Source organism: Maylandia zebra, linkage group LG19 (assembly GCF_041146795.1).
Source record: "Maylandia zebra isolate NMK-2024a linkage group LG19, Mzebra_GT3a, whole genome shotgun sequence".
Classification (NCBI taxonomy): Eukaryota; Metazoa; Chordata; class Actinopteri; order Cichliformes; family Cichlidae; genus Maylandia; species Maylandia zebra.
This window is the reverse complement of record NC_135185.1, coordinates 30713821-30739322: the sequence shown is the minus strand read 5'-3', so window position 1 is coordinate 30739322 and position 25502 is coordinate 30713821. Positions and strand designations below refer to the sequence as shown.

Here is a 25502-nt window from a genome sequence, read left to right as displayed (position 1 = left end):
ATGCCAGGCCGCATTCAGATCAGTATCCACTAATAATTACTAAGTGCAAATTTGTCTTTACTAATATAAAGTATCCCAGCCCATATTGGAGGGTTGCTGGTCAGAATGGGCGAGTGGTAAGACTGGTCACTGGGGAATACCTGCTGCAGGCTCACACACCATGCAGTGGGGAAATAATTATTTGATCCCCAGCTGAATTTGTAAGTTTGCTCGCTTCCAAAGAAATCCATAATTTCTCTCAATTTTCCTGGTAGTTTCATTTAAATGTTGAGAAACAGTATATCAACCAGAGTTCCAGAAAAAAACACATTTAATAAACTTGTAGGTTAAGTGGATAATCCAAATTGTCTGTCCCTGTGTGTTGGCCCTGCGACAGACTGGCGACCTGTCCAGGGTGGACCCCGCCTCTCGCCCTATGACAGCTGGGATAGGCTCCAGCGCCCCCCGCGACCCTGAAAAGGATAAGCGGAAGTGAATGAATGAATGAATGAATGAATTTAATAAAGTTATGAATTAAAGAATGATTTGCATGTCATTCAGTGGAATAAGTAATTTGTCTTAATGCTTCAGCTTCCTCCACAGATTTTCTGTAGGACTGAAGTCTGGAGACTGGCTAGGCTACTCCATAACCATAATGGTCTTCTTCTTTAGCTACTCCTTTGTTACCTTGGTGATGTGTCACTGTCATGCTGAAAGACCTATGTTAACTGAAGGAAGGAGGTTCTCATCTGATATATTATGCTACATCTTCCCATCCACTGGCTGTCAGTGTAGTGAAGTCATCCTGTAACTTAGCAGAAAAAGTGCCAAAGAGCATCGTTTTGGTTTCATCTGACTTCATTACTTTCTCCCAATCTTTTCTGAATCATTTAGATTCTTAAATGATTCCTAATTCATAGCTTAAGACAAGCCTGTACGTGTGCCTTCTTGAGCGGGGGGTGTTGCAGGTGCTGCCAGATTTCAATCCATTATAGTGTGTTACCAATGGTCCCAATTGCCTTCAGATCACTAACAAGCTCATAGGGCTAATACACTGCCTTTTTCATGATTATCCTCATCCCATGAGGCAAGATCTTGCATGGAGTTCCAGACTCAGGGCGATTGATAGTTATTTTATATTTCTTCTATTTCTGAATAACCAAACCAACAGCTGCCCAAGCTTGGTGTGAAGGTAACAGAATATCTGTAATTGATTGATTAATTGATTGTAATCTGTGTGCCACATGGACATACACCTAGTCTGTTGGAGGCAGGCTGGATTGTAAGAGATCAAATATTAAATGACGTGGAAACTGATTTATAACTTTTGAGTATTGTATTTTTTCTGTAGTTGCTCTCTATCATGAAAATCTGAGACTTTTCATTTCTACGTAAATGAACAAAATTGCAGTTTCAGCATTGGATCAAATAATAATTATTTCTGGCACTGGATACGGCGGTTTGTGATCTATAGTTGGAGACAGCATCATTCAAAAGTTTTCTCCCATATGGTTCATTCATCCAGGGGTTATAACAGCTTTGCTCTTTTCACATGCTTAAGTTATATTACGTTTTTGCTGCAATGTGTCTCTACATTTAGAAAATAACTTTTCTTGCTGATCATGCACAGCCCGTCATTGGGACAGGAAAGTGAGTTTGGGGTTTATCCGCTGTGGTGATTGCAGTGCTGCATGCCTCACTGCATTAGACTCAGCCCCTCAGCCAGCTTAGAGCAGTTACCAGCAGCACAGAAGAAGCCTGAAAGCCAGTACTGCAGTCTGCAGAACACAACTGCATCAAATCACAGGCCCGCTATTGTCCCAGTAGCCAACTGAGGGGGATAGAGAGAGAAATAGAAACGCGGCAAAAGAAGATGTAGGACCACACTATGATTTTATAAAACGAGCCATGATTCACATAGCGCTTGGATATTACGTAACTACAATTTTGTAAAATTGCATAGAATAAACTCAGCTTTGCTGGAAACATACTGTATAGTTAGTATCCTGCTTGGCTTGTAGAAAATATTTGTTTTCCAGTGGCTTCACTGTAAAACACACACAAAAAAAGATTGTCAGCTTCTTTTTCTTCATTCCTTTAAATAAGTAACAGCTGTGTGTGGCCCTAAATTTGTACCACCTAAAGCAGACAGGCTCAGGAGAACAGTAGCTCTTTTCTGAATAATAACACTCTTTCTTACCTTAATGCTTCCTAGAGGCTCATAAGGAAGGTGAGTAACATGGGAGTTGATTGCCAAAGAGAAAAAAAAAACACCCCCTTTTGCATTTCTCCCAATAGATATATTAATTGTTCCCCCTCCTGCATCTTAACCCAATCCCCAAGGCGATGGAGTCATTGTCTGCTAATACTGACATTGCATCCAGAGACTGACAGTAGTTTACAGTGTGCATCCTCCCACATTCCTGTAGCTGGAGTGCTGGAAAGATGAGCCCGTATCCTGCTCACTCACGGATACAGGAGCAGATTGCATGTGTTCATTGGAGAGACTGGGTGCAAACCCTCCCCAGGAGATGCGTGCCCCCAGCTTGAGGTCACCCTAGTCGTCGATGAGGTCAACATTCAGTGTCAGAGGTTCGATTGAAGCGGTTGGAGGGAGACCACTGGGGTTGTTCTGACAGAACACTGAGCTGACATGTAACTATGCGCTTGTGTACATGTGTTTGTGAATCGTCTCTATAGGCAGCGCAGAGTGGCGGACACAAGACTCTGCTGTACGGACACGCCATCCTCCTGCGGCATTCCTTCAGCTCTATGGTGAGAGATCTCAAACAATCCCCGCTAAACAAACCACGACAGATTATAACGGTTGATTTATACGGTATATCAAAAATGACCCTTGTCAAATACAGGAAGCGTGTGACAGCTCTGTCTTTTGTGGTTTGATGTGTGTGTTGACCACAGTACCTGGCCTGTTTGAAGACATCAAGGTCACAGACAGATAAGCTTTCCTTTGATGTCGGCCTGCAGGAGGATTCAACAGGTAAATAAAAGCTCCGGTGCAGTTCCCTTTTATCTTCCTCCGTTCCCTTTGTCATTGTCGCTACGCCTGTCTCTCTCCGTCTTTGTTCCGCCTCCGTCTGCTTCTTTAAATCTATCTAACCTCCTCTTCGCTGTCTGAAAGTCCCCTCTTTATCTTTCTTCCCGCTCTTCGTTTGTTTGCGAGTGAATTTCACTGTTTGTCTTTTCAGAATCTCAGTTGATACCCCCCCTCCCACAGTGAAGCAGTGTACACTTACTTTGTGCTTCTTGTTGTCAGCTATGATTTCATCTGTGCAGAATATTTAACACCCTCATGTGTGGCAGGCTGATACCTGGACCCACTTCTGTTTGCACTTGTTAATTGCATCATGTGATACGCTCGATGAGCAGTCGCCTCAATTTCACTTGAAAATCTTGCTGCGGTGACCCATGTGCCCTCATCTTCAGCCCACTGCGACAATATTAGTAATTACAGGGGGTATTTGGGCAGTGGTGTTTGATTAAAAATATAGAAGAAACGTGTTTGTGTATGCGTGCGCTTACTGTTGCAGGTGAGGCTTGCTGGTGGACAATCCATCCAGCCTCCAAGCAGAGATCAGAGGGAGAGAAAGTACGCATCGGCGATGACCTCATCCTCGTCAGCGTGTCCTCAGAGCGATACCTTGTAAGTCTAGTGTTTGCCGGTGTGTATGTGTGTGTGTGCGTGCATTTGAGTGATCATAACACAGAGGTCTTGGTAGGAGCGCATCAATTCTACTCCCCTGATGTGGCAAAATTTCAGATTATAGCAATCCTGTTACCACATGCTGCAGCTCTCTCCGTGACCTCTCTCCAGCTGGAGGCTTAACATTAAAAGCAACAACTTTTTTCCCCCTCCAGATGACTGCAAAAATGCATACAATTACATTAAGCAAAATTTGATCTGCACTGCATCACGTCTGATCTCTGGGGGGGATTATGATTTCTTTGCTTCCAGTGCCTTTTCAAATCAAGCTCCTACGTAATCATTCTGGCCCAAACATTCCTCTCCTCTGCAGCTATGATTCTAACTTTTTCAGCAGCGGGTAACTTTCACTTTTAGACTAACTTTGCCCACTGAGCACACGGACTCGGACGCTAACCGTGGGAAACATGTTCTCCATGATCCGTGAAGTTTGTGACAGCAGCCAGGCGGTGCTTACAGCCCCACGGCAGTTGGGGGCACGGACAGATGACCACTATCGCCTTACAGTCAGCAATGCCAATCTGGTAGTCTGTCCCAGCTGTCACACACACTGTGGTATGTGAAGACACACAAGCACCGAGAGGGCTGCAGGAGACTCTGGGGAAGGAGGATGATCAGGACACAGCTGCCACAAAATTTGTTTTTTGGATGCACAAACACTGTGGAAACCACACACACACACACATATTCTCTACATTATAATCTGTTTGTGTATCCCTGAGCGCTCATCGATAAATTGGAGTCTTCTTCTGCATCAGTGGTAATAGACTTTCAAGCTCCAACTGACAACTCATCATCCTTTTCAAGTTGAATCAATACAATCATGCATTACAAACCCAGGTCACAAGCAAGTGCACTCCTAGTGTCGATCCCAAGCTCACATAAATGGGGGAGGTCACGTCAGGTAGGGCATCTGATGTGAAGGTTTTGCCAAATCAAACATGTGGCTCGTAAAGATGTAGATACATTGCTGATTGCTCATAAGATCACAGTGCTGTCACTTGCATATTTCTGTAGTTGTACACAAAAGTGAAAGCTGGATGTGCTCTTTCCTGCAGCATTTATCCATCTCAAGTGGCAACATCCAGGTGGACGCTTCCTTCATGCAGACTCTGTGGAACGTCCATCCCATCTGCTCTGGTAGCAACATAGAAGAAGGTAGAGACTTTACATAATCATTTGATATACCTTCAGGTAAAAAAGAGAGACAAATATACTTGAAGACAGTGTTGTGATGAATTTTGCAGCCCATATAATTTGAATTTTCTGCATATTCAGTCAAATCCAGGTGACAGTGGCTAAATTTGCAACGAGTTTAATGTTTCTAACTGTATTTAAAAATGGGTAAAACACTTAAATATGGCAGTTAAACACTTAAACCTCTGTGATATGGATTGTCTATTTTTCCTGATTTCATCTCTGAGATGCCAAATCTTTTCTTTGTCCTTCTCCAATAGGCTACCTGTTAGGTGGTCACGTGATGCGGCTGTTCCACGGACATGACGAGGTTGTTACAATCCCGGGATCAGACCAGAGTGAAGAGCAGCAGAGGTGCCTAACACAGCATCGCAGGGGCAAAGCTAAAGTAGTTACACAGCACATGAGAAGCTAATGGAGCTGCCAGCCCTCTGTTTCCACCACGCTCTGTGACCAGTGTAACCCCCGCCCCCCTCCCCACGGGAGCCAAAATGGCTGCGGTGTTATTTTTACCTACAGCATAGCTGCTTGGTGCCAACTCACATAAGGCAGAGCGCTGAATAATGGCACACTGGGCCTGAAGTGGGTCAAAACAGCGGGCACTACACGGGCCCGTACACATTCAGCCAGGTGCCAAAAGATGTGTGCGTCTTCCTCTGTGATACACACGATGTGCACACAGTTTCTGTTTTTAGACCGGAGCAGGATTAGATTTAATTCTAATTTCTAGCTTTGGCTTTTACTCCTTGATATTTCACAGATGGAGCGTGCTTTTTAGAGGTCTCACATTTTTCTGGGGCTGATCAAACGCACTCCAAACTGTCACCAAGGGGTCGATGAGCGATTTCTTTTATCTTGGGACCTAGTCACCCATATCACTGAGAGACGGCGTAGCTGCGATTTATCGGGACTCGTCTGTGTTTGAAGGATGTGACGCCGCAGTCGGCAGAGTAAAAACAGCGTGCTTATGTGCCAAAGTCAAACATCTTGTCTGTGAATATCAGTGTGACAAATGAGAGGAGAGAGGGCCGGGATGAATGACCTTGAGAGTGTCCGTGGCAGCTAGACAGTTAAAGCATCTGCCCACGCACACACACACACACTCATGCTTCTCTCTCATCCTCAGGATAGTCAACTATGAGACGGGTAAAGCTGGTGCCAAGGCGAGGTCCTTGTGGAGGCTGGAGCCACTCCGAATCAGGTGGTTTTGTGTTTCATGTGATCTTTTATCTGTTGCCTTTCTTCCTGTAACTCTCTCCTTTGTTTTTGTTTAGTTCATCGCTGTCCTTTCCACCTTTCTTTTCTGTCTTTTGTTCATTGTTTCCATTTTATCTGTTCTCCTTTCCTCACTGCTGCACTTTGGCCTCTGCCTTATCCCCTCTTTCTCTTTCCCTCTGTCTTTGCTGCCGTTCCCCTTTGATTTCTGCCATGTTTTTGATGCTGTTTGTTTAGACTTTCCTGTTTCCTAAAAAGGAAAAAAAAGGTGCATAATTACAAAAATGTTTTCATCCGTTTCCAACTGATTCAATTCATATCTACTAGATAATTAACAGCTGGCAGCAGTTTTTTTTAGATCAGCTAATTAGCAAATCTCCCTGGGTTTGTGAACTGAACATTTTTGTGTATGCTTAATATTAATGTGCGGTTGTGGCGTTGACAGCTGGAGCGGGAGCCACATCCGCTGGGGTCAGCCCTTCCGGCTACGGCACCTGACCACCGGTCACTACCTGGCTCTAACGGAGGACAGGGGGCTGGTGCTTCAGGATCGGGAGAGGTCTGACACCGTTGCAACGGCCTTCTGCTTCAGAGCCTCTAAGGTAAGGACACATGCACACAGAAATGAACTGCATCATACAGGATCAGCCACACCCTTTCCCATTTAAACACCAGCAAGAAGGCTTTATGAAGGATCACCTATTAACCTTTTACGAATGAACTGCCAAATATCCTTGGGCTGGAAAATCACAGCTTTTTCAAGGACAATGAAAATTGCAAGAATTATTGGACGAGCGAAAACGACACCATTGAGGTTAATTTAGCTGAACTTGCCGACTCTAACTGAAGCGACCGTTTAACTACTCTGTTCAATATAGTTTCTTGAAATGAATAGTGATGCTGAACCAATTACTGACCCCCTTCCAATGTGGATCTGAAGCATGTCTTGCAGAATATGTTAAGCAGCTGACTTGATTTACATTATTTACATCTAATCCTAAAAGCAAAACAAATACAGCCTTCTTGCTTGTGATGGGCGGAGAGCTTTAAGTTGTAGATGCAGCTAATATTTGGTCGTGGTTTGATTAAGAGCAAATCTGGGTCTCTTTTCCTTCCTTTCTGTGCAGGAGAAGCTGGAGCAGAGCCCCAAGCGCGACATCGAGGGAATGGGAGTGGCTGAGATTAAATACGGGGACTCGATCTGCTTCATCATGCACGTGGCCGCGGGTCTCTGGCTCTCGTACCAGGCGCCCGATGTCAAATCTGCTCGTCTGGGTCCCCTCAAGAGAAGAGTGAGTGGCGACATACGCGAGCGCACACTGCTCTGTCTTTAGATGCAAGGCACATGGAGAAAACAAGGAGCATTAATAAATAAATCACACTCCTTTGAGTGGATAATTATTTCGAGAGTAATGACTTGATTGAGTTAAGATGATCCTCTGTTAGTTTGCATCTCATATCTCTGCCTCTGCTAAATATAGACCTCGTCTCCTGGCTACTGTTGCAGAGGGGGTGTGCGTGCGGCATGTAAACACAGCCAGGTGGCCTGTAGTGTCAGCACCTGTGTTCCAGACACTGTGGCTCAGTGCGTTCTCCTCCTTCATTTCTTTACTCATTTCTTTATATCGTCTCATGGCAATGTTTCTCGCCCTTTTCTCGCCCTGTGGCGTCCTCTCAAGGCATGCCTGCATTCTGAAGGTCACATGGATGACGGATTGACCCTCCAGCGCTGTCAGCACGAGGAGTCCCGCGCCGCGCGCATCATCCGCAACACCACGCTTCTCTTTAAGCGATTCATCAGGTACGCTACACGGTGACAAAACGGTGCCGTTGCTCACTTCAGCACACAGGGATGTGATTGCACAAATTAGCCAATTAAACCAAATTGCAGCCCACATTTGTCTTTCGCCACTTTATTAGGGTAATCTGCAAAATGTCCTGTCACTGGGACAAGTTTCATAAGCACCCACGTTGATGATGGTTTAGCGTAATTACGCCTGATGATAAAGACATTCCAACATCGGCAAATTATATCTGAAGGCTATTTTCGAAGCCCACAGACTCATAGGTGTGATATAACTCGTGATGTAACAAGAGGGGCCTGTGGGTTTTGTCTGAGTGGGGTGCCAGTGCCCCATGCAGTTCACTCAGTGGACCAGCCACATGTTTCCAAATAGAAATGCAGTGGCATCACTGCTATGAAGCACATACGTGGATGCTTCCATTGCCTGTATTTGTTATCAGAGGGCTTGCTGTCTCCTGGGTCAGACTTAGGGGCAGGAATCTGTCAGCCCCCACCATCACCACCACCACACACACACCGCTCCCATGCATAGGATTAGAGCTATTTTTAGCAGGCCAGCGGAAATCAGCATTTCAGCATGAATGAACCGTTGGGTTAAAGATCGTGTTAGTCATCACTGCCTCTCCTCAAGTCTGTTCAGCTTCCCAGTCGTCGTATCTTTAGCAATGGTTTGTTTCCTCGAATGAATGAGAGAATTTGAGAAACGGCAAGTAGTGTTAAATGTGTGATTGAGTTTTTTTCTTTCTGTCTACTTCCCCCAGAGACCTGGATTGTCTGGGTGTTAAGAACAGGGCACTGGTCGCTCTGCCCGTGGAGGAGGTGCTCCAAACCCTTAATGACCTCATCACTTATTTCCAGCTCCCCGATGCCGAGCTGGAGCACGAAGAAAGGCAGATCAAGCTGCGCTCGCTCAAAAACAGACAGAACCTCTTCAAGCAGGAAGTGAGTTCATCCATCAAGGAAGGTTTAGTAAAAAAGAGCTCGCGAGGCAGTCAGGCAGAGCAAAAGAATCTCAACGTGGTTGCAATTGGGACACTTTTAGTGAATGAGTGCACGTGTGATTAAGCTAGCAGTAGTGGCAAACTTGCAGAAGGAGGTGAAAAAGCGAAACCAATTGATTCTTTGTGGTTTGTTTCAATGGCATCCTGTATTTGGACGCACTTTATATGACGGTGTCAGCAGTTTTCCTGAGGCTGGCATGAGCGCACTGAGCTTTCTGCTAAGCTTCTAGGCTCTAAATTGCTTTCATCAATTATAAAATGTCAACTGCCTCGCTGAGGGACCCTATGATGTCACCCACTGAAAAGCAGGTTAAATCTTACAGGATACAACAGCATAACTGTGTCAAAATGTCTTCGAGAGACCATAAAATAAGAGACTTGATTGCAATATATCTGAAGATTATCGACACATAGAGTATTGATTTTTGCAAGTTACATATCTTTTAAGGATTTTTTAATCTTATGTACCTTTCTATGGGGGACTAAAGGAGCACATTTCTATCTTAATTCTAATCTCGAAGGTCAGCTTGTCACAATAACTGGAACACTTTCCATTTAGCATATCAGGTCTCAGGTATTTCAAGTCTGTAGAATAAACCAGTACAAGACCATCATGAAGCTGCATTACACTAACTGAAAACTGGGGGCAGATTTCATCAGAGGAAGCTCTTATACCAGTGACATGTGGTGGGTCATGTGACATGTGTCACTGCCTCTTTTTTAGGGCATGCTGACTCTGGTGTCCAACTGTATTGACCGACTGAACGTCTATAACAGCGCCGCACATTTTGGGGAGTGCGCGGGCTCGGAGGCTGGAGCGGCCTGGAAAGACATTCTCAACCTGCTGTATGAGCTGCTGGGTGAGATGCTGGTCTTAACAGCACACACACAAATACACACACAGACTCACTGCCAACTGCAATTAATCTTAAAATTGAAAGTTCAGATTCACATTTGCACACTGACACACAGGATGCGGCAGAAACCTCTGAGATTCTGCCAGAGGTTTCTTCCTCTTTAAAAGTGCGTTCTTCCGTCCCACTGTCTCCAGATGGTTGATCACAGCGGTTTTCTCCACATAATTTTAGGCTCTTTGCATCACAGTATAAAGCACCTTTCTGTGACTGTTGCTGTGAATTGATGCTGTATAAATAAAACTGAATTGAAGACACATGAACCATAAATACACTTTTCTAATACTCCAAAAACAAAACAGACAAACACATTGTTGCAGAAATGGCTCGGTGGCATGCGGCCCAATGCCAGGGCATCAACCCAACAACATCAGTCATCTCAGACACACACACACACACACACACACACACACACACACACACACACACACACACACACACACACACACACACAGAGTGTTTGGGTATTTCCCACTGACCTCATTTCTTTCTAGCTGCCTAATGTCAATTTTCATCTCTGTCCTCTCAGTTCTCTGTTTTGTTTTGCTCTCTGTGTTCCTACTGCCCAGTGTCATCACCCCTCCTTTTCAAATTCACTATAACCTCTTGCACTGCATCCATATGCTCCGTCATATATAGGACGTATCTCAGTAAAATGACCTGGCAGGAAAAAGCTTTTTTTTTGCTTCCCTCCTCTCTGTCTGTATATCCTGCCATCTTCCATCTGATGAGTACAATGTTTGTCTCGACTGTTATTTCAGCAGCTTTCACATAAAAAGATCCATTTACGAGCAGAAAATTGTGAGCAGGCACGATTTTCTTCCTGTCATGTTTGAAATGAGTTTCATTCTTAAGCTGAGATAGCCCGTATGTAGAGTTTATCTTTCATCTCGCCACACTGAAGCCCTCTCTGCCCTCCAAGGATGTCCTTCACGCTCTTATTTACACTGACTTCACCTGCTGACTCATATTAGTGTTCTAGTCACATCTCTCTTTCTCTGTTCCCCTTCCCCCTTCTTCACATACCTGGTTGAGCGCAGCGCTAAGTGGATTTGGGATGCCTCCCTCCTTTCTTCTTTGTCTCCCTGCATCGGATGACCCTGTTTTTTTCATGCTAGGACGTACATGTGGGTGTGTTTGTCCTCATATGTTTATGTCTGGTCCCACCTTCTCTCTAAGGCATCTTCTAAAACTAATATGTTTAAGAGTGTCAAAGCACAATGTCTTCCTTAACCGGCTTTGGGCATGAATTCAAAGTGTTCACCTTTGCGTGACATTGTTTTTCTGTTGTGTAAGTCGTCACATTAAGCAATGCGCTGACTCGTGCACACTTTCCTCGTGTCCTGCAGCTGCGTTAATCCGAGGAAACCGCAACAACTGCACACAGTTCTCCAACAACCTGGACTGGCTGGTGAGCAAGCTGGAGAGACTGGAGTCCTCTTCAGGTACACTCATTAGCATTCTGACACATACACATGAGCCTGCAGTGAAACAGCAGTGTGAGAGAGCTTTTGTGCAACATCGCAGAACTATTAAAATTCTTTAACAGGTACAGGAGTCTTTTTTTGAAAGGTGACACTGTTGGCTGAAATCATGGGAATAGCGACTTTTACTTTTTAAATGTGCAGTAAGGAGTGCACCAGCAGGGTTTTCTGTTGCTCTGTGCGGACAGAATGCGTCTTTGACGAGTGTCCTTTGGTGTGTCTTTTGCGAGTGTTAAGTAATTGATGAATTTTGCGGCTGTGCAGGGATTCTGGAAGTTCTGCACTGCATTTTAATCGAGAGCCCCGAGGCGCTCAATATCATCCAGAAAGGACACATTAAATCCATCATATCGCTGCTGTACAAGCATGGACGCAACCACAAGGTAAGCAGTAAGTGTTGTTGCTACACGGTGAAATACACATCTGGGTTATGCACATGTTGAAAAATAACTATGCAATACAAAGAACAGCAATTTATGTTAAGAAAAAGCGTAACACTTTATAATACGGCCCGTGACTGCAATGAAATTGAATTTTTATGTGTATTTTATTTGAAACTACAAGAAAAAATACCTTTAAAATTTGCAGGTCTATGTGACCTTCGTGATGATGGAGCCAAGTCTAACTAATTTTGTTTTCCTTTCACAATCACTGTTTACTCATAAAGGGACTGTTTACTTTCCTGTAGTACACTTGGGACATTAGGCGAGGTTAAACCACTCCATACCCACCAAAATGTACAGCACACTTCTTATGTAAGATGGGGAAATATTGGTTGTTTTTCCACAAAATTACCAAGAAATTACTTAAAATTACTTACAATGGAATTTGTGTCTTGTTTTCTTTATTATAAAATATGGTTTAGAGCAGGGGTAGGGCAACTCCTGGCCTCGAGTGTCGGTGTCCTGCATGTTTTAGATGTGTCCTTGATCCAACACAGCTGATTCAAATGGCTAAATTGCCTCCTCAACATGTCTTGAAGTTCTCAGAGGCCTGGTAATGAACTAATCCTTTCATTCAGGTGTGTTGACCCAAGGGTGAGATCTAAAACCTGCAGGACACCGGCACTTGAGGCCTGGAGTTGCCCACCCACGGTTTAGACTGATTAAAATTACTTACAGTATAATTATTGCTTTGTTCCCTGTAGAAACCTGACTCGTTACCCCATTTTTTTTGTGTACTTCCTTTTGTAAGTAGTTGTTGGCAAGTATAATTATACTAAACTTTCAAATAAAATACATTGAAATTAGATTGATTTACAAAGTAATACCAGAAAAAAAATGTAAAACCCCAATAAAAGCATAAAGGAATAATGTGATGTTTTCTTTGTTTGTTTATGTGTCTGTACGATGAATATGTCACAATAACATGCAACCAATTGAAGTTGTCTTATGACTTATGACTGGCTGCACAACAAATTACTCCTGCTAAGAAGTGCACTAGAACAAAGCATTCAAATAAAAACTGCAAATTAACTTGGTGTTTAATGTTTTTTTCAACAGTTGAAGCACACGACATGTGAACTTCACTGGTGCTTGTGTACCTAACTTGGAAAGAGCAACACTCTTTGCCACAGTCTCCATGCTAAGCTGACCATCTGCTGGCTATTAGCTGTACATACTGTACAGATGAGTGGGGTTCTTCTTGTTGAGAAGGCTCCTGGAGCTTTTCGTAGCCGCGTGCCCCTAACACGAAACAGTCTGTTTAACAGTGAAATAAGATCAGGAGCCGGCCTGGGTCGTAAATCAGCCCGACTGTACCGTTTTGCAGTGGAAGCAGGAGAAAAAGGTCAATGCTAAAGCGTAGGTGTTCTATGCTGTCACCCTTGGCTGAGCATCCTGGCCCATTTAGTTCTACAGCTTTGTTAAGCTAACATCAAAAGGGTATTCTTTAACATGTTTTTGTACCCAGTAACAATCGCAGAGTAATTATGCAGTGGTTGCATATAAAGGGACTTTCCCTCCGGCAGCATCCTGGACAGTGAAGTATAATTAGTCATTTTCAGGTGCAGATGCACATCTGGGGTATAATAGGGAAAATGAAGTAAACGTGTTATCATTAGTGAGTGTTAAGTGCTGTTATGGTCTTCCATTAGATGGTGTTGCTTATTATCCCTACCTCCTTCACCTTCTTTTTTAGATACTAGATGTGCTCTGTTCACTGTGTGTGTGTAATGGCGTAGCTGTGCGAACCAATCAGAACCTCATCTGCGATCACTTGCTGCCCAAGAGAGATCTGCTGTTGCAAACCCAGCTGGTCAATGATGTCCAGAGGTTAGAGAGCCATTTATTTATCTTGCTATCTTTCTCCTCCTTGCTTCTCTGATAACTCAGCCCACAGTTATTTCTCTAGAGTCTAAAGCTTACTTTCAATTTATTAATCTGGTGAGGATCTTTTGTGAAATCATTATATGTTTTTTAATCTCTTGTTTGTTTGTTTTTTATCTTAGTAGTTAAATAACTTTGTATGGAATGTTGCAATTTGCTTTTTTTAAGTGAAAAGTACAATATTGTAATTAAAAATGTAACTCTGGTGGTGATGTCACATTGTACTTCTTTGCCAGCATGAGACCGAACATCTTCCTGGGCGTGAGTGAAGGCTCGGCTCAGTACAAGAAGTGGTACTATGAACTCATGATCGACCAGGTGGACCACTTTGTGACCAGCGAGCCCTCCCACCTCAGAATCGGCTGGGCGAACACAAAAGGCTATGCACCCTACCCGGGAGGAGGAGAGGGCTGGGGAGGTAATGGAGTTGGTGATGATCTCTACTCGTACGGCTTTGATGGACTCCACCTCTGGTCAGGTGGGTGGGACAAGCCAGTGTCTGGAGTAACTAAAGCATTAGAAGATGAGCGGTAACCCTGGGTTACAGCCAAGTTGTGTCTAGACAGAACCAGTGCCCTGCAGGGACGATCTCCTTGCCCAGAGTCTGTGTCATTGTGCGCAAATGTGTGTATCCAACAGTATGTGTGTGTGAGAGAGGGAGGTAGAGGTGTGATTTGTGCCAGCACAACTCACTAGGTCGTATTTCACATAGCAGTTTGTGCGTGTGTCCCGATCAGGTCGTATCCCGCGGGCGGTTGCGTCTATGAACCAGCACATTCTGACCTCAGAGGACGTGGTGAGCTGCTGCCTGGACCTTGGAGCCCCCAGCATATCCTTCAGGATCAACGGACAGCCCGTCCAGGGCATGTTTGAAAATTTCAACACAGACGGACTCTTCTTCCCTGTTGTCAGTTTCTCTGCAGGTGTCAAGTGAGTGTGTATTTTTTCTGTTCATATGCTTTATTAGACGTTAACAGGCAGAAAAAACTCATATTTATATATTCTAAAAATTCTATCTTTATATTCTGACTTTCATTTTGTCTTCGAGGCTTTTAGATTAGACGCGGCTTAAAAAACAGGAAAAAAATTCTGTTTCCATGGTGACCACTGATAGTGTGATTGATGTGACTTGAAAATGGAATTTCAAGCTCCAGCAGTTTTCCCACAATTCCATGATCGACTCCGACTTTGAAGAGCACAGTAGCCTTTTGCCACGTTCCCTCTGAGACACCTGCCACAATGTTTGGTCATGTTAAATATTAGAAAATGAATTTATTTTAAAAAAACGTCAGAGTTCAATCATCATTCATTTAAAAAAAAAGTGGTTCATCTGTGTGGCTAAGAAAAGGAAAGAAAAAGGCGCAACGCTCCGCTTGATTTCCCCGTCTCTCAAATCATTTTCATGCATTTTTTTCCACAAATGATGTCACTTTTAATAGCGTCATTGTTCTCACACTGTCTGTATTATCTGACGTGCAGAAAAGATTAATTGAACAATGTGTGTTACTGACCCAGTTGTTACGCTGGTTAACAGAAGCTAGATAAGGAGTTTATTACCACTCACACACACGCTCATGTGCCAACATGCTGCATGAGAATTGCTTGAAATATTAAACAGTTCCTTTTTAAGGGATTTTAGTGTTTTCTTGTGACAGCTTGCTGTTACTTTGCACCTGGTGCAAAATTGGAGCAAGTAGAGGATTGGTTGTTTCTGTTAGTTTAAAGGTTAAAGGTTAAATGTATTTATGTAACATGTTTAAAACAGAGTTGACCAAAGAACAAAGATAAGTGATTAGACAACTAATGATTCATTGGCCCCTTCAAGAGGTCACTGGTCAGTTTCATGTTTTTTTGTTAGTCTTTGCTGTTGATTGGAAGCCTAAATAACCTTTTAGATCATGAAATATGTTTCTTATTTTACAAGCGTTTCATCTTCGGTCAATGCATTCTACACTCAGAAACACTGAGCCATACTAAGGATTGGCATGGACTCAGAAAATGCGCTCAGATGGGAGTTTGTGTGTATCAAGTGTTTATTTTCAAGTTGGCGAATAAGCATATCTAATGTGGTGGAAGTTGTGGGACTGAGCGTGCGCATGTGAGGTCTGGGGAGGATGAGGAACAGAGTTAGCAATGGTTCAACCGGAGGTCGTGATTTGTGGACTGGATTGTGGAACCTGGAAATGGTCTTATTTGAGTGGGAGGTGCTTTGGGGGAGGAGGCTAGTTTCCACAGTAGGGTGGATCGGTGGAGAGTGGGCAGGCAGGTGAGCAGGTGAGTCTTCTCCTTTACAGGTTTGTATTTGTATTGTATCTTTATTTCAGACATATACAGAAAAAAAACCCAATATATACACAACTACACATACTTGCATTTACAAATACGAATATATATGTAAATACACACACACACGTATGTGCTCAGATAAAACAAAATAAAAAAAAATAAAACAAAGTCTAAATGACATGAAATGACAATTATTAGGTCTGAAATGGAGTAGGAAGAAGTATAACATACTTATTAATCCCTACCCCATGCTCAACATTTTATTGAATGCCACTATTCACCTAATTCCCATCATCACTTACCCCACACAATAAACAAGGAGAACATGTATAAACATAGCTACAGTGATAGATATAATTTAGATACAATTTAGTATATATATACACACAATGGGTGATCAACTTTATCAGTTTCATATTCTTCCTAAAGCAGTTTTCGAAACATCTTTATGAACTGACTAATTCTTGAGCATTGCTGTAGGTCCACAGTAAAACTATTCCACAGTTTTACCCCATAAATAGTAACACAAAAGGTTTTAACCTTTGTCCGTGCTTTAAGAGTCTTCAGATTTAATTTCCCCCTCAATTCATAGTCCCCTTCTTTGTCAAAAAACATCCTCTGTACATTTCCTGGTAACATATTGTATCTGGCTTTGTACATAATTTTTGCAGTTTTATATTTTATAAGATCCATAAACTTCAGAATTTTTAATTTCAAGAACATAATGTTAGTGTGCTCTCTAAATCCTGCTTTAGTAATCATCCTGATTGCTTTTTTCTGAATTTTACATAGTGGTTGAAGTGAAGTTTTGTATGTATTTCCCCAGATTTCCACACAGTATTCCAAATATGGCAATATAAGTGAACAGTAAAGTACCCGGAGTGATTTGGAAGGCAAAAAATGTGTTTCTGAGGTTCCAAGCTGAAGCGGGCACATGTGTCTGAAAGGTTTTCACAACTCTGGAGTTCCAGACATTCCAGAGAGACACGTGATTCAATAGTGCATGAGATTGGTGACTGAAAAGAGTGGAGAGACTTAGGATCGCAAGTTCTACATCAGCCCAGCACACCTGGTGTGACAAGAACAAACCAGACAGGGGACGAGTCCTGATGCCAACCTCACAGCTTATAATAACAAAGAGGTTCAACATGCAAAGACCCTTGAGCTGCTTCATTATTACAGACCGAGTGAAAGAATCCAAATTGTCTACAATTTCATAAAACAGGCTGTTTGGAACAGATTTGTCCTTTTTAGTAGTTGAAGTGTTGTCAAGGTCTGATCTGACTCTTTCATTGGTCGGGTGATTGTACAGCTAACACTGTGTTGACCAGTCACAGCAGAGCGTGAGCGTGTGGAAGCTTGGAATTGGCCCAGTGAACAGGGTGAACGTCTCCACGGACTTAAACGTGCCAGAACATGACAGCCACACATCCTCAGTGCTTAATAATTGAGGGCCGCAGTGAGAATGAGCTTGGTTGCGTCACTGCTACTACTTGAACTGCTATTTTGAGGAGCCTCGAGAGACGGTTTTGCAATGTTTTTTTCATTCACAGAACTAAACGTGTCCCCATTGGAGTAGAACCTGTTTAAGAGAGTTAAGAATAAAAGTAGAGGATTAGTTTTCTTTTCACTAGTCGCTTCTTTTATTAACAGCATTTAATTTTCTTTTAGTGTGCACGTAAAACATTGCAATAAGCCAAGTCACGTGAGCAACTTTTCTCTGGTTAGGGTTCGTTTCCTGTTGGGCGGACGGCACGGTGACTTCAAGTTCCTGCCTCCATCAAGCTACGCACCGTGTTATGAGGCTCTGCTGCCAAAAGAGAAGATGAAGGTGGAGCCGGTGAAAGAGTATAAGAGAGATGTGGACGGAGTTCGAGATCTGCTGGGCACCACCCAGTTCATGTCGCAGGCCTCCTTCATCCCCACACCTGTGGAAACCAGCCAGGTAAGCTCACAGGAGGCGTGCAGGATGGTGATCATGAGAAAAACGCCCCCTTTTTCACAAAGGCTGTGATGCAGTGTGACATGTAAAAGAATGCAAATCAACTGAAAAAATGCTCATCTTGAATTTGATGCATCTTGTGTATTTGTTTAATTTTTCCAAAAGAATTGCATTACTTTGTTTCAACTACTGAGTTTTTTGCATTCTATAGTTTGCACAACTTTTTGGAAAATGCTCATTTGCTTACCTGTTCCTTCAGATTGTCATGCCGCCTCATTTGGAGAAGGTTCGGGACAAGCTGGCTGAAAATATCCATGAGCTCTGGGGCATGAATAAGATTGAGCTTGGCTGGTCTTATGGCAAGGTAAGGGTTAGATTGTTAATGAGATTGTTATTTAGTTGCTTATGTTGTTCTCCTACAAGTTCATCGCTCGGATCAAAAGATAAAAAGCATACTCCATGCCGTTTTCCATGTTTGTGGAGAAATAAACACGACAATTACAATTTTTTCTCGATGAGTGTGACAACTTACCATCACAGAGGCTTGTGTGTCATCTTGCTTTCTCTTTTATAATTTGCGGTTTACACCAAAAAGAGGGTAAGTGGAAAAAGAACACTGTCATTGTTCACATTCAGCGCTTTTCCACGCCACTCATTTACATCCTTCATTCACATCCAGTTTGTTTGTAGGTAGCAGAGTCATTGTGTCTGTGTTCTAGTGTCAGTCATGAATTACAAATTGTTGTTTCACCCAAAGGGCAGAACAGGATGTCTTGGCAATTTCATCACCTCAATAAACCCAGACTAAAATTTGCATTTTGTTTTTTGTTTTTCTCCTTTTCAAAGAAAAACTGATGGAGTTTCTAATTCTTTAAATGTTCAGAGGGTCAATCAAAACACATGACATAACCCGCTATGAGCCAGAAACCAATCAAAAGGCCTGTCTATATATTCGGAGCAGATGTTGTATCTTTTCTCCTGCTACTGATAGGAATCTGAGAATGTGATTGTATGCTATACTTAGATTGGAAGATTAATGTGAAATTGAGATGAGGCTGTGTTAGTCTGTGTTATTCTTGCCTCTGCTGGCTATGTCCAAAAAATTGCCAGATTAACAGCCGATGTTTTCTATTATTAACTGGCATCAAGCCTGATCAAGCATAAAGACCAGAAGCAGTGGGAAACACCTAGTCTGGATCTGTGGGGCAAGTTCAAAAGTATATCTGACTTAGCTTTTGAGCTCTTTTATCATCGGAGAGCTTATGCTTGAGGTTTTTTAAGCTGAAGTCTCCTGGCTTCACCTGTAGTGATATCAAATTCTCATCTAAACTCCCTAAAAGAACAAATTAGTGTATTTCCCAATACAGTCAGCTGGAAACGCATGCTTATAATTACAGTGTACGCAGTGCAATCAGCAGGCTCCTGCAACAGAAGACAAAAACTGTACCTGATTTAAATTCAGCTCCATCCCACTTCAAGTTCTCCTGCTGTGTTCGTATTGTTTACTCTCTGCTCGGGTCTATTGTAAGTCACGGTTGCACAAGTGGTCAAAAAGAAGGCACGTCCAAATTTAACTCGGTTATGGTTTCATCTGTTTAACTCCAAATTCTAGCTGATGGCTTTCTGGTTTGTTGTATAGTTACCACAGGATAACGCCAAAGTGACCTGTTTTGCTCTTAAAGGAAGGAAAAACAAGAAACCAGCAACAAGACGCAGCTCTTATGTCGATAATACAACATGAGAATTCTGCGCTAGCTTGTAAGCTTTCACTCTGTCCTCCTCCTCGAAAAATCTTTGATTTAGGACAAAGACAAGTCTGAGATTTGGTAAACAACAATAATAAACTAGTTTTATTGTCAAGGTTGTTTTTTTTGTTTTTTTTTTACATGTGGAGCGATAGCCAAGTGAGTTGGAGTCAGTTATACATGTGGTAGAGGTCACATAGCAGATAAAATAAACCTGTTTTTGCTATTTAGCACTGGTTGCATGTAAATATGAAAGAGGAGATTTCCCATAGTTCTTGTACTATTCACAAAAGAGCTGGCTGCTATTCATTGGACCCACGGAAACAGCTGCATATCTGTACACAGCCCTGCATGTTTTCTTGGTAAACATCCACCATTGCCATGCCACCTCCTCTGAGCAGCATTGCCAAAAGGATTATTTGGCTTAAAGCGCAGCCTCGAGAGAGACGCATTACGCCTCTCACTCGGTATTCCTGCCATACAGCTCTCTGGCTCTGCCAAGAAAACATGCTCTCTTGTCCCTCTCTCATAACATGTTCACTAGAGTAGTCTAATCACTGCAACTAGTAGCACCCAGGACTTAAACCACATGCCCGCCCCCCTTGTTAGTTCACAGTGACAATGAGTTATGAGGCTGTGTATCTCATATGCATAGATCTAGTAGGACTTGATGTACATATGAATGCAGAGCTGCTGAACAGCAATGATGAGAACGTCAGGAGGTGTTTGATATGTGTGTTTTTTCTCTGTTTTCCTCACAGATAAGGGATGATAATAAGCGGCAGCATCCGTGCCTGGTGGATTTCTCCAAGCTGCCGGAAACGGAAAAAAACTACAATCTGCAGATGTCAACGGAGACTCTGAAGTACGGCGAACATGATGGATTGTTTTTGTCTTCATGGACAACACCTCTGTTATAAAAATAGCCTAAAAAACCATATCTGACATATTATTCTCAGATAATGCATTTTCTTTTTTCGTTGGATTTAAACTATGAGGAATATCACAAGTTTAGCTAACAGTTCACTGATCTCATAGTAAAGCTGAAGCGATGACGTGCTGTAGTTTAGTTGTTAGCACTGTTAGGACTTCTTAGCTTTTCTTTCTCTATTGGAAAAACACACACCAGCTACAAGGCTGTGGGCATTCCCATCCTTGACAGAGGTTTCCGCAACGCTGGCTCCACGTGTAGGATGACCTGCCTGTGTTGAGATTGTCATGCCCCATTTGATGAATAAATGGAGTATCTATTGCTCTAGACTACCAGTAGTCCTCTCTTCTTTAGAGAGACCAGGCTTTCAATACTTACACAGAAATGTGCAAAATGGAGGGGTAGGGTTAAGGTGGAAAGGCCCATCGCAGGTGATTTACATAAATGCTCTTCGAATCAAAAACATAAATGCATGCCGTCATTAATCTTGATCTGCTGCTTTGGGAGACACATCTGGGTGACAGGGACGAGTTCCTGAAAGACATCAAACTCACTTTTACTGTCGCTCCGTCCGATCACGAGGTGTGATTCACTTGGCGCCCGTTTCGTTGCCGTGGGTATTGCTCGGTCTTTCTTGTGTAACAGATTAGGACATGCGTAATTTAACCCATCGTGCTCTGTTTGGACACATTCAGCAGCCTCTCTGGTTCTTTGCATATACTGTCAAATCAGTTTGTTGGTCACTGTGGTTATTTTTTTCCCCTGCAGGACTCTGCTGGCCTTAGGCTGTCGTATAGTTCACATGAATCCAAATGCTGAGGACTCTCTCAAAAAGATAAAGCTCCCTAAGAAGTAAGTGGGTATGATTATAGCAGCGATGCGAGCACACGCACTACTCATGATATCGATTGTACATCACACAATTGGACAGTAATGACTAGGCCGCTCTATAGTAAGACAGTAAGAGAAATGAAATGAATCAAAATATTTGGTAACCCAATCACAGATCATCCAAAAATGTCCAGCAGTATAAGAAATAAAGGATATTTATTGTGTTTACTGCCATAGAGATTCCCATCAGGCTGTAAATGTAACTAAACTGGTCCCTGTGGTTTAACTGTATCCATAACTGGGGGAAAAATTCCTTTTTCATTGTTTTTTCCTGTAGCTACATGATGTCCAATGGTTATAAGCCGTCCCCTCTGGACCTGTCCGATATCAAACTGACTCCAGGGCAGGAGCTGCTGGTGGACAAACTGGCAGAGAACGCTCACAATGTGTGGGCCAAGGACCGGATCAAACAGGGATGGACATACGGGATTCAGCAGGTATGCTCAAATCCACCAAAGAATCGACACCTTCGCCAGACATGTGAACAGCGCTGAGGTTTGGTTAGAAGTGAAAGACGAATAACAACCTTAGATCACTGTGAACACATCTAGGAAAACACATGCTTTAATGTTCAAATTTGATTGAAGAGATTTAAAAAAAAATAGCTTCTCAGAGAACAGGTACATTCAAAAGCAGACATTGTTGCTCTAAAGTGCTTATGAGTGCATCCCTATAATCTAAGAGCAGCAGCTTTACATTGTCCAGAGGTCTGTACAAATTACTCAGCCAGAAAGTACGTAATGTTCCTGGACATCTGGTGCACGTCTGTCCGGTTGTTCAGTCTGACGTCACTAGCCGTGTCTGGGCCTAAACTCCGCTGCAGGTCCATATATCAAACGATCACTATGGCATTACTGAGAGTTAAAAACTGTCTAAAGTCTTTCATCTTTAATAAAATGATCAGCGTTCTGCTCTACCAGGTGTAACAATTGAGTTTAACATCCAGGCATCCATGAAAACGGAATTTATGACATTTAACGGAGTTAGAAGTTAGCAGGGAGTTAGCTCGCTAGCTTCTATCTAAATATAATATAGCATGTCCTGACTGCGGGGTTTTGGAAACAAATTCAAACGTACAGCTCTGTTATCACTTCCAGCATAAATGAAGACAGAAAACTAAACAGCAGTGACGTTTGTAGGGTTACTGAAGTTGGGCTAGCTGGTATATAATGATGTGCTACGTGACCGCTAGCGACACAGCTATGTTAGCATAATATAAACAAGCTAACTTTTTTTCCACTGATAAAAGTTAACGTGAGTGTTCTCGGTGGTCAGGAACAAATGTAATCGCATGGCAGGATGCTGTAAAAGGACCAAACTTCAGCCAGGAGAACAACTGAGATAATCCATCCACAATACGAGGTTAGTCATTCATATACTGCTGCATAGGCTGGGCTGTAGTTACATCCTAAGGTTTTAAAAACTGAGCTTAAATAAATGATTAGCGGTAATAAAAGCCGAGGGAGGTCAACAGTGATCACTGACTGTTTTAGGAGCTTTTTGAGATCAAAAAGAAGAAAATGCAAAACATTAAACATGTTAACAACACAAAAGCCATATTAAACGCAGACTACTTTAGACCCGGAAGTAGGATTCGTCACGTCATCACTGAACAACCGGATACAATGTGCTGGGAAAAAATGCTCAGATCAAATACAAATGCTGCAAAGAAAGAAAAATCTGTTTTCTTAATATGTGGAAGAATACACTACTTTTGCCTGCTCCCTTATTCACAAGGGGTTGCCACAGTGGGTAGCTCCGCATGTTTGAGTTGGCAAAGCTTTTTTATGCCGGACCCTTTTCCTGACAAAAGCCCACTGGGATTTGTGTCTCCTCCCGGGATCAAACTGGGGATCTTTTACTTGTCAGGGAATTGTGTAAACCGAAAGGCTGATTTTGTTCTATTTCAGCTTTGTCTGTTATCTTCTCAGTTTCAGACCAGTCTATAGTTCACTTGTGGATTTGTTAACTAATAAAGTAGTAATATTGGACACATAACCAGCTGCAGAGCTTCAGCTACAGGCTCATCAAACAAACCTGAAATAAATAAAAGAAAAAAACTCTAATTTAAATTCACAAATCTGCTTTACAGCTGAATGAAATCCCTTCATTTGCCTTTCAACTGGTGGGACAAATGAATGTTTTTAAAAAAGGCTTTAAACTTTAACATTTCTCTTGCTGCTTCTCCTCCGTGCAGGATCTTAAAAGTAAGCGTAACCCTCGCCTGGTTCCTTATGCTCTGCTGGATGAACGCACCAAGAAGTCGAACAGGGACAGCCTGCGGGAAGCTATCCGCACTCTGATTGGCTACGGGTACAACATCGAGCCCTCGGACCAGGAAGGCGGTGAGTTTCACCCATGAAAGTGTGCTAATCAAAATGCCCAGAAGTTCAAATTATACAGTGCATAATAAAATGCTCCTTACAAAGAATAAGGATAAAAAAATATGTCCTGATATGGGACTTTGCCTTCCATCTCCTTTCAGTTTAGAGTGAAAGAGAATAGCCACATGAAATTGCTGCCTTTACCTACAGCCACTGGGTTTTTGCAATTAATATTTCCATTGCTTCTTATTATTCTCCTTTCACCCAGCAGGACAAGTCTCGGAGCGCCTCAGCATTGATAAGATCCGCTTCTTTAGGGTAGAGAGAACGTACGCAGTGAAGACCGGGAAGTGGTACTTCGAATTTGAGGCCGTTACCGGTGGAGACATGAGAGTGGGCTGGGCCAGACCTGGGTGTAAGCCAGATGTGGAGCTTGGCACAGATGAGCTTGCGTTTGTCTTTGATGGATACAGGGTAAGCTGTCAACCAAATCTCAGTTAATCCCAACAGCGTATTGGTGAAGTTCACGTAGACTACTCGAAAAATGGCTTTCGCCCTTTATTCTTTCGTATTTAAAAACCTATTTAATTATTTGGTGTTAAGCTCATTTAAAGTAGTTGCTCACATTGTGTGTATACCATATGGTATTCCTTGTGTCTGTACTGTGCACAGGGCCACTGCCTGAACATGGGCAGCCGGCTGTTTGGGCGCTGTTGGCATGCTGGGGACGTGGTGGGCTGCATGATCAACATGGAGGACAAGTCCATGATCTTCACTCTGAACGGGGAGATCCTGATCACCACCAAGGGCTCTGAACTCTGCTTCACGGACTTTGAAACTGAGGATGGTGAGAAAGAGCGTGTATGAATGTGGCTGTGAGGAGCTGTTGAGCACACGTCTTTGCCATCCTGCCCTCATCTTTTAAAGCCTTCACATGTAGAGCAGAAGGCTTTATCCCAGAACAATCATGGTGGTGATATAAGTTAAAATTGAGCGGCTCCCTGTGTGGAAATCAGCCGTATTTGAAGTGCCACTTGTAAATTGCCTTTTGCAAAAGCTGCATTGATGTTCCATCCCTCCTGCCGTGTATTCTTAAAGACTTCTTTCTCTCCTCCTCCTTTGCTCCCCCCCTTTGTCTTTATGTCCTTTGTCTGTCCTGCAGGGTTTATTCCAGTGTGTAGCCTCGGTCTGTCGCAGGTGGGTCGTATGAACCTCGGGAAGGATGCTAGCACCTTTAAGTACTACACCATGTGCGGCTTGCAGGAGGGATTCGAGCCATTTGCCGTCAACATGAATCGAGAGGTCACAATGTGGTTCAGCAAGCGTCTGCCTACTTTTGTCAACGTGCCGAAGGACCACAACCACATTGCGGTAAGAAAGAAGAAACTGTGAAATTGTTAAAAACGATTGAATTGGCCTAGACGATGAACGCGAAGATTGTCATCGTTTGTTTGCAGGTAACCAGGATCGACGGCACCATCGACAGCCCTCCTTGTCTCAAAGTCACCCACAAGACGTTTGGGACACAGAACAGTAACGCAGACATGGTGTTTTGTCGTCTGAGCATGCCTGTGGAGTTCCACTCCGTCTTCAAGATCAGCCCTGTGGTGGACATGAACGGTGTTCATGAGGAAGAAACCCTTAAAGTCAAACACAGGTGCTGAACTTCCCCAAACTGTGACTTTAAGCTCTTTTGCGAGAAAACCTTGAATCCGACATGTTATCTGCTCGCTAATGA

The 25502-nt window shown here is 43.0% G+C and overlaps 1 protein-coding gene across 6 annotated transcripts in view; it reads left to right on the top strand.

Annotated features, from left to right (window-relative positions):
• LOC101476662 (ryanodine receptor 3) overlaps positions 1 to 25502 on the top strand; it is a 109432-nt gene that overhangs the window by 29993 nt on the left and 53937 nt on the right. For 5 of the 6 annotated variants that reach the window (XM_076877887.1, XM_024806245.2, XM_024806247.2 and 2 more), the window contains exons 4-30: positions 2195 to 2209; positions 2680 to 2754; positions 2902 to 2980; positions 3531 to 3643; positions 4762 to 4861; positions 5161 to 5254; positions 6027 to 6101; positions 6561 to 6717; positions 7243 to 7407; positions 7795 to 7916; positions 8681 to 8861; positions 9645 to 9780; positions 11184 to 11279; positions 11583 to 11701; positions 13458 to 13591; positions 13882 to 14123; positions 14383 to 14575; positions 17660 to 17876; positions 18133 to 18237; positions 20380 to 20483; positions 21318 to 21401; positions 21718 to 21877; positions 23638 to 23785; positions 24036 to 24238; positions 24437 to 24611; positions 24927 to 25135; positions 25222 to 25421. In XM_076877887.1, coding sequence (XP_076734002.1) covers positions 2195 to 2209; positions 2680 to 2754; positions 2902 to 2980; positions 3531 to 3643; positions 4762 to 4861; positions 5161 to 5254; positions 6027 to 6101; positions 6561 to 6717; positions 7243 to 7407; positions 7795 to 7916; positions 8681 to 8861; positions 9645 to 9780; positions 11184 to 11279; positions 11583 to 11701; positions 13458 to 13591; positions 13882 to 14123; positions 14383 to 14575; positions 17660 to 17876; positions 18133 to 18237; positions 20380 to 20483; positions 21318 to 21401; positions 21718 to 21877; positions 23638 to 23785; positions 24036 to 24238; positions 24437 to 24611; positions 24927 to 25135; positions 25222 to 25421 — 3701 coding nt within the window. The remainder of the gene's footprint in view (positions 1 to 2194; positions 2210 to 2679; positions 2755 to 2901; positions 2981 to 3530; positions 3644 to 4761; positions 4862 to 5160; positions 5255 to 6026; positions 6102 to 6560; positions 6718 to 7242; positions 7408 to 7794; positions 7917 to 8680; positions 8862 to 9644; positions 9781 to 11183; positions 11280 to 11582; positions 11702 to 13457; positions 13592 to 13881; positions 14124 to 14382; positions 14576 to 17659; positions 17877 to 18132; positions 18238 to 20379; positions 20484 to 21317; positions 21402 to 21717; positions 21878 to 23637; positions 23786 to 24035; positions 24239 to 24436; positions 24612 to 24926; positions 25136 to 25221; positions 25422 to 25502) is intronic. The other variant, XM_076877886.1, reaches the window with a different exon arrangement.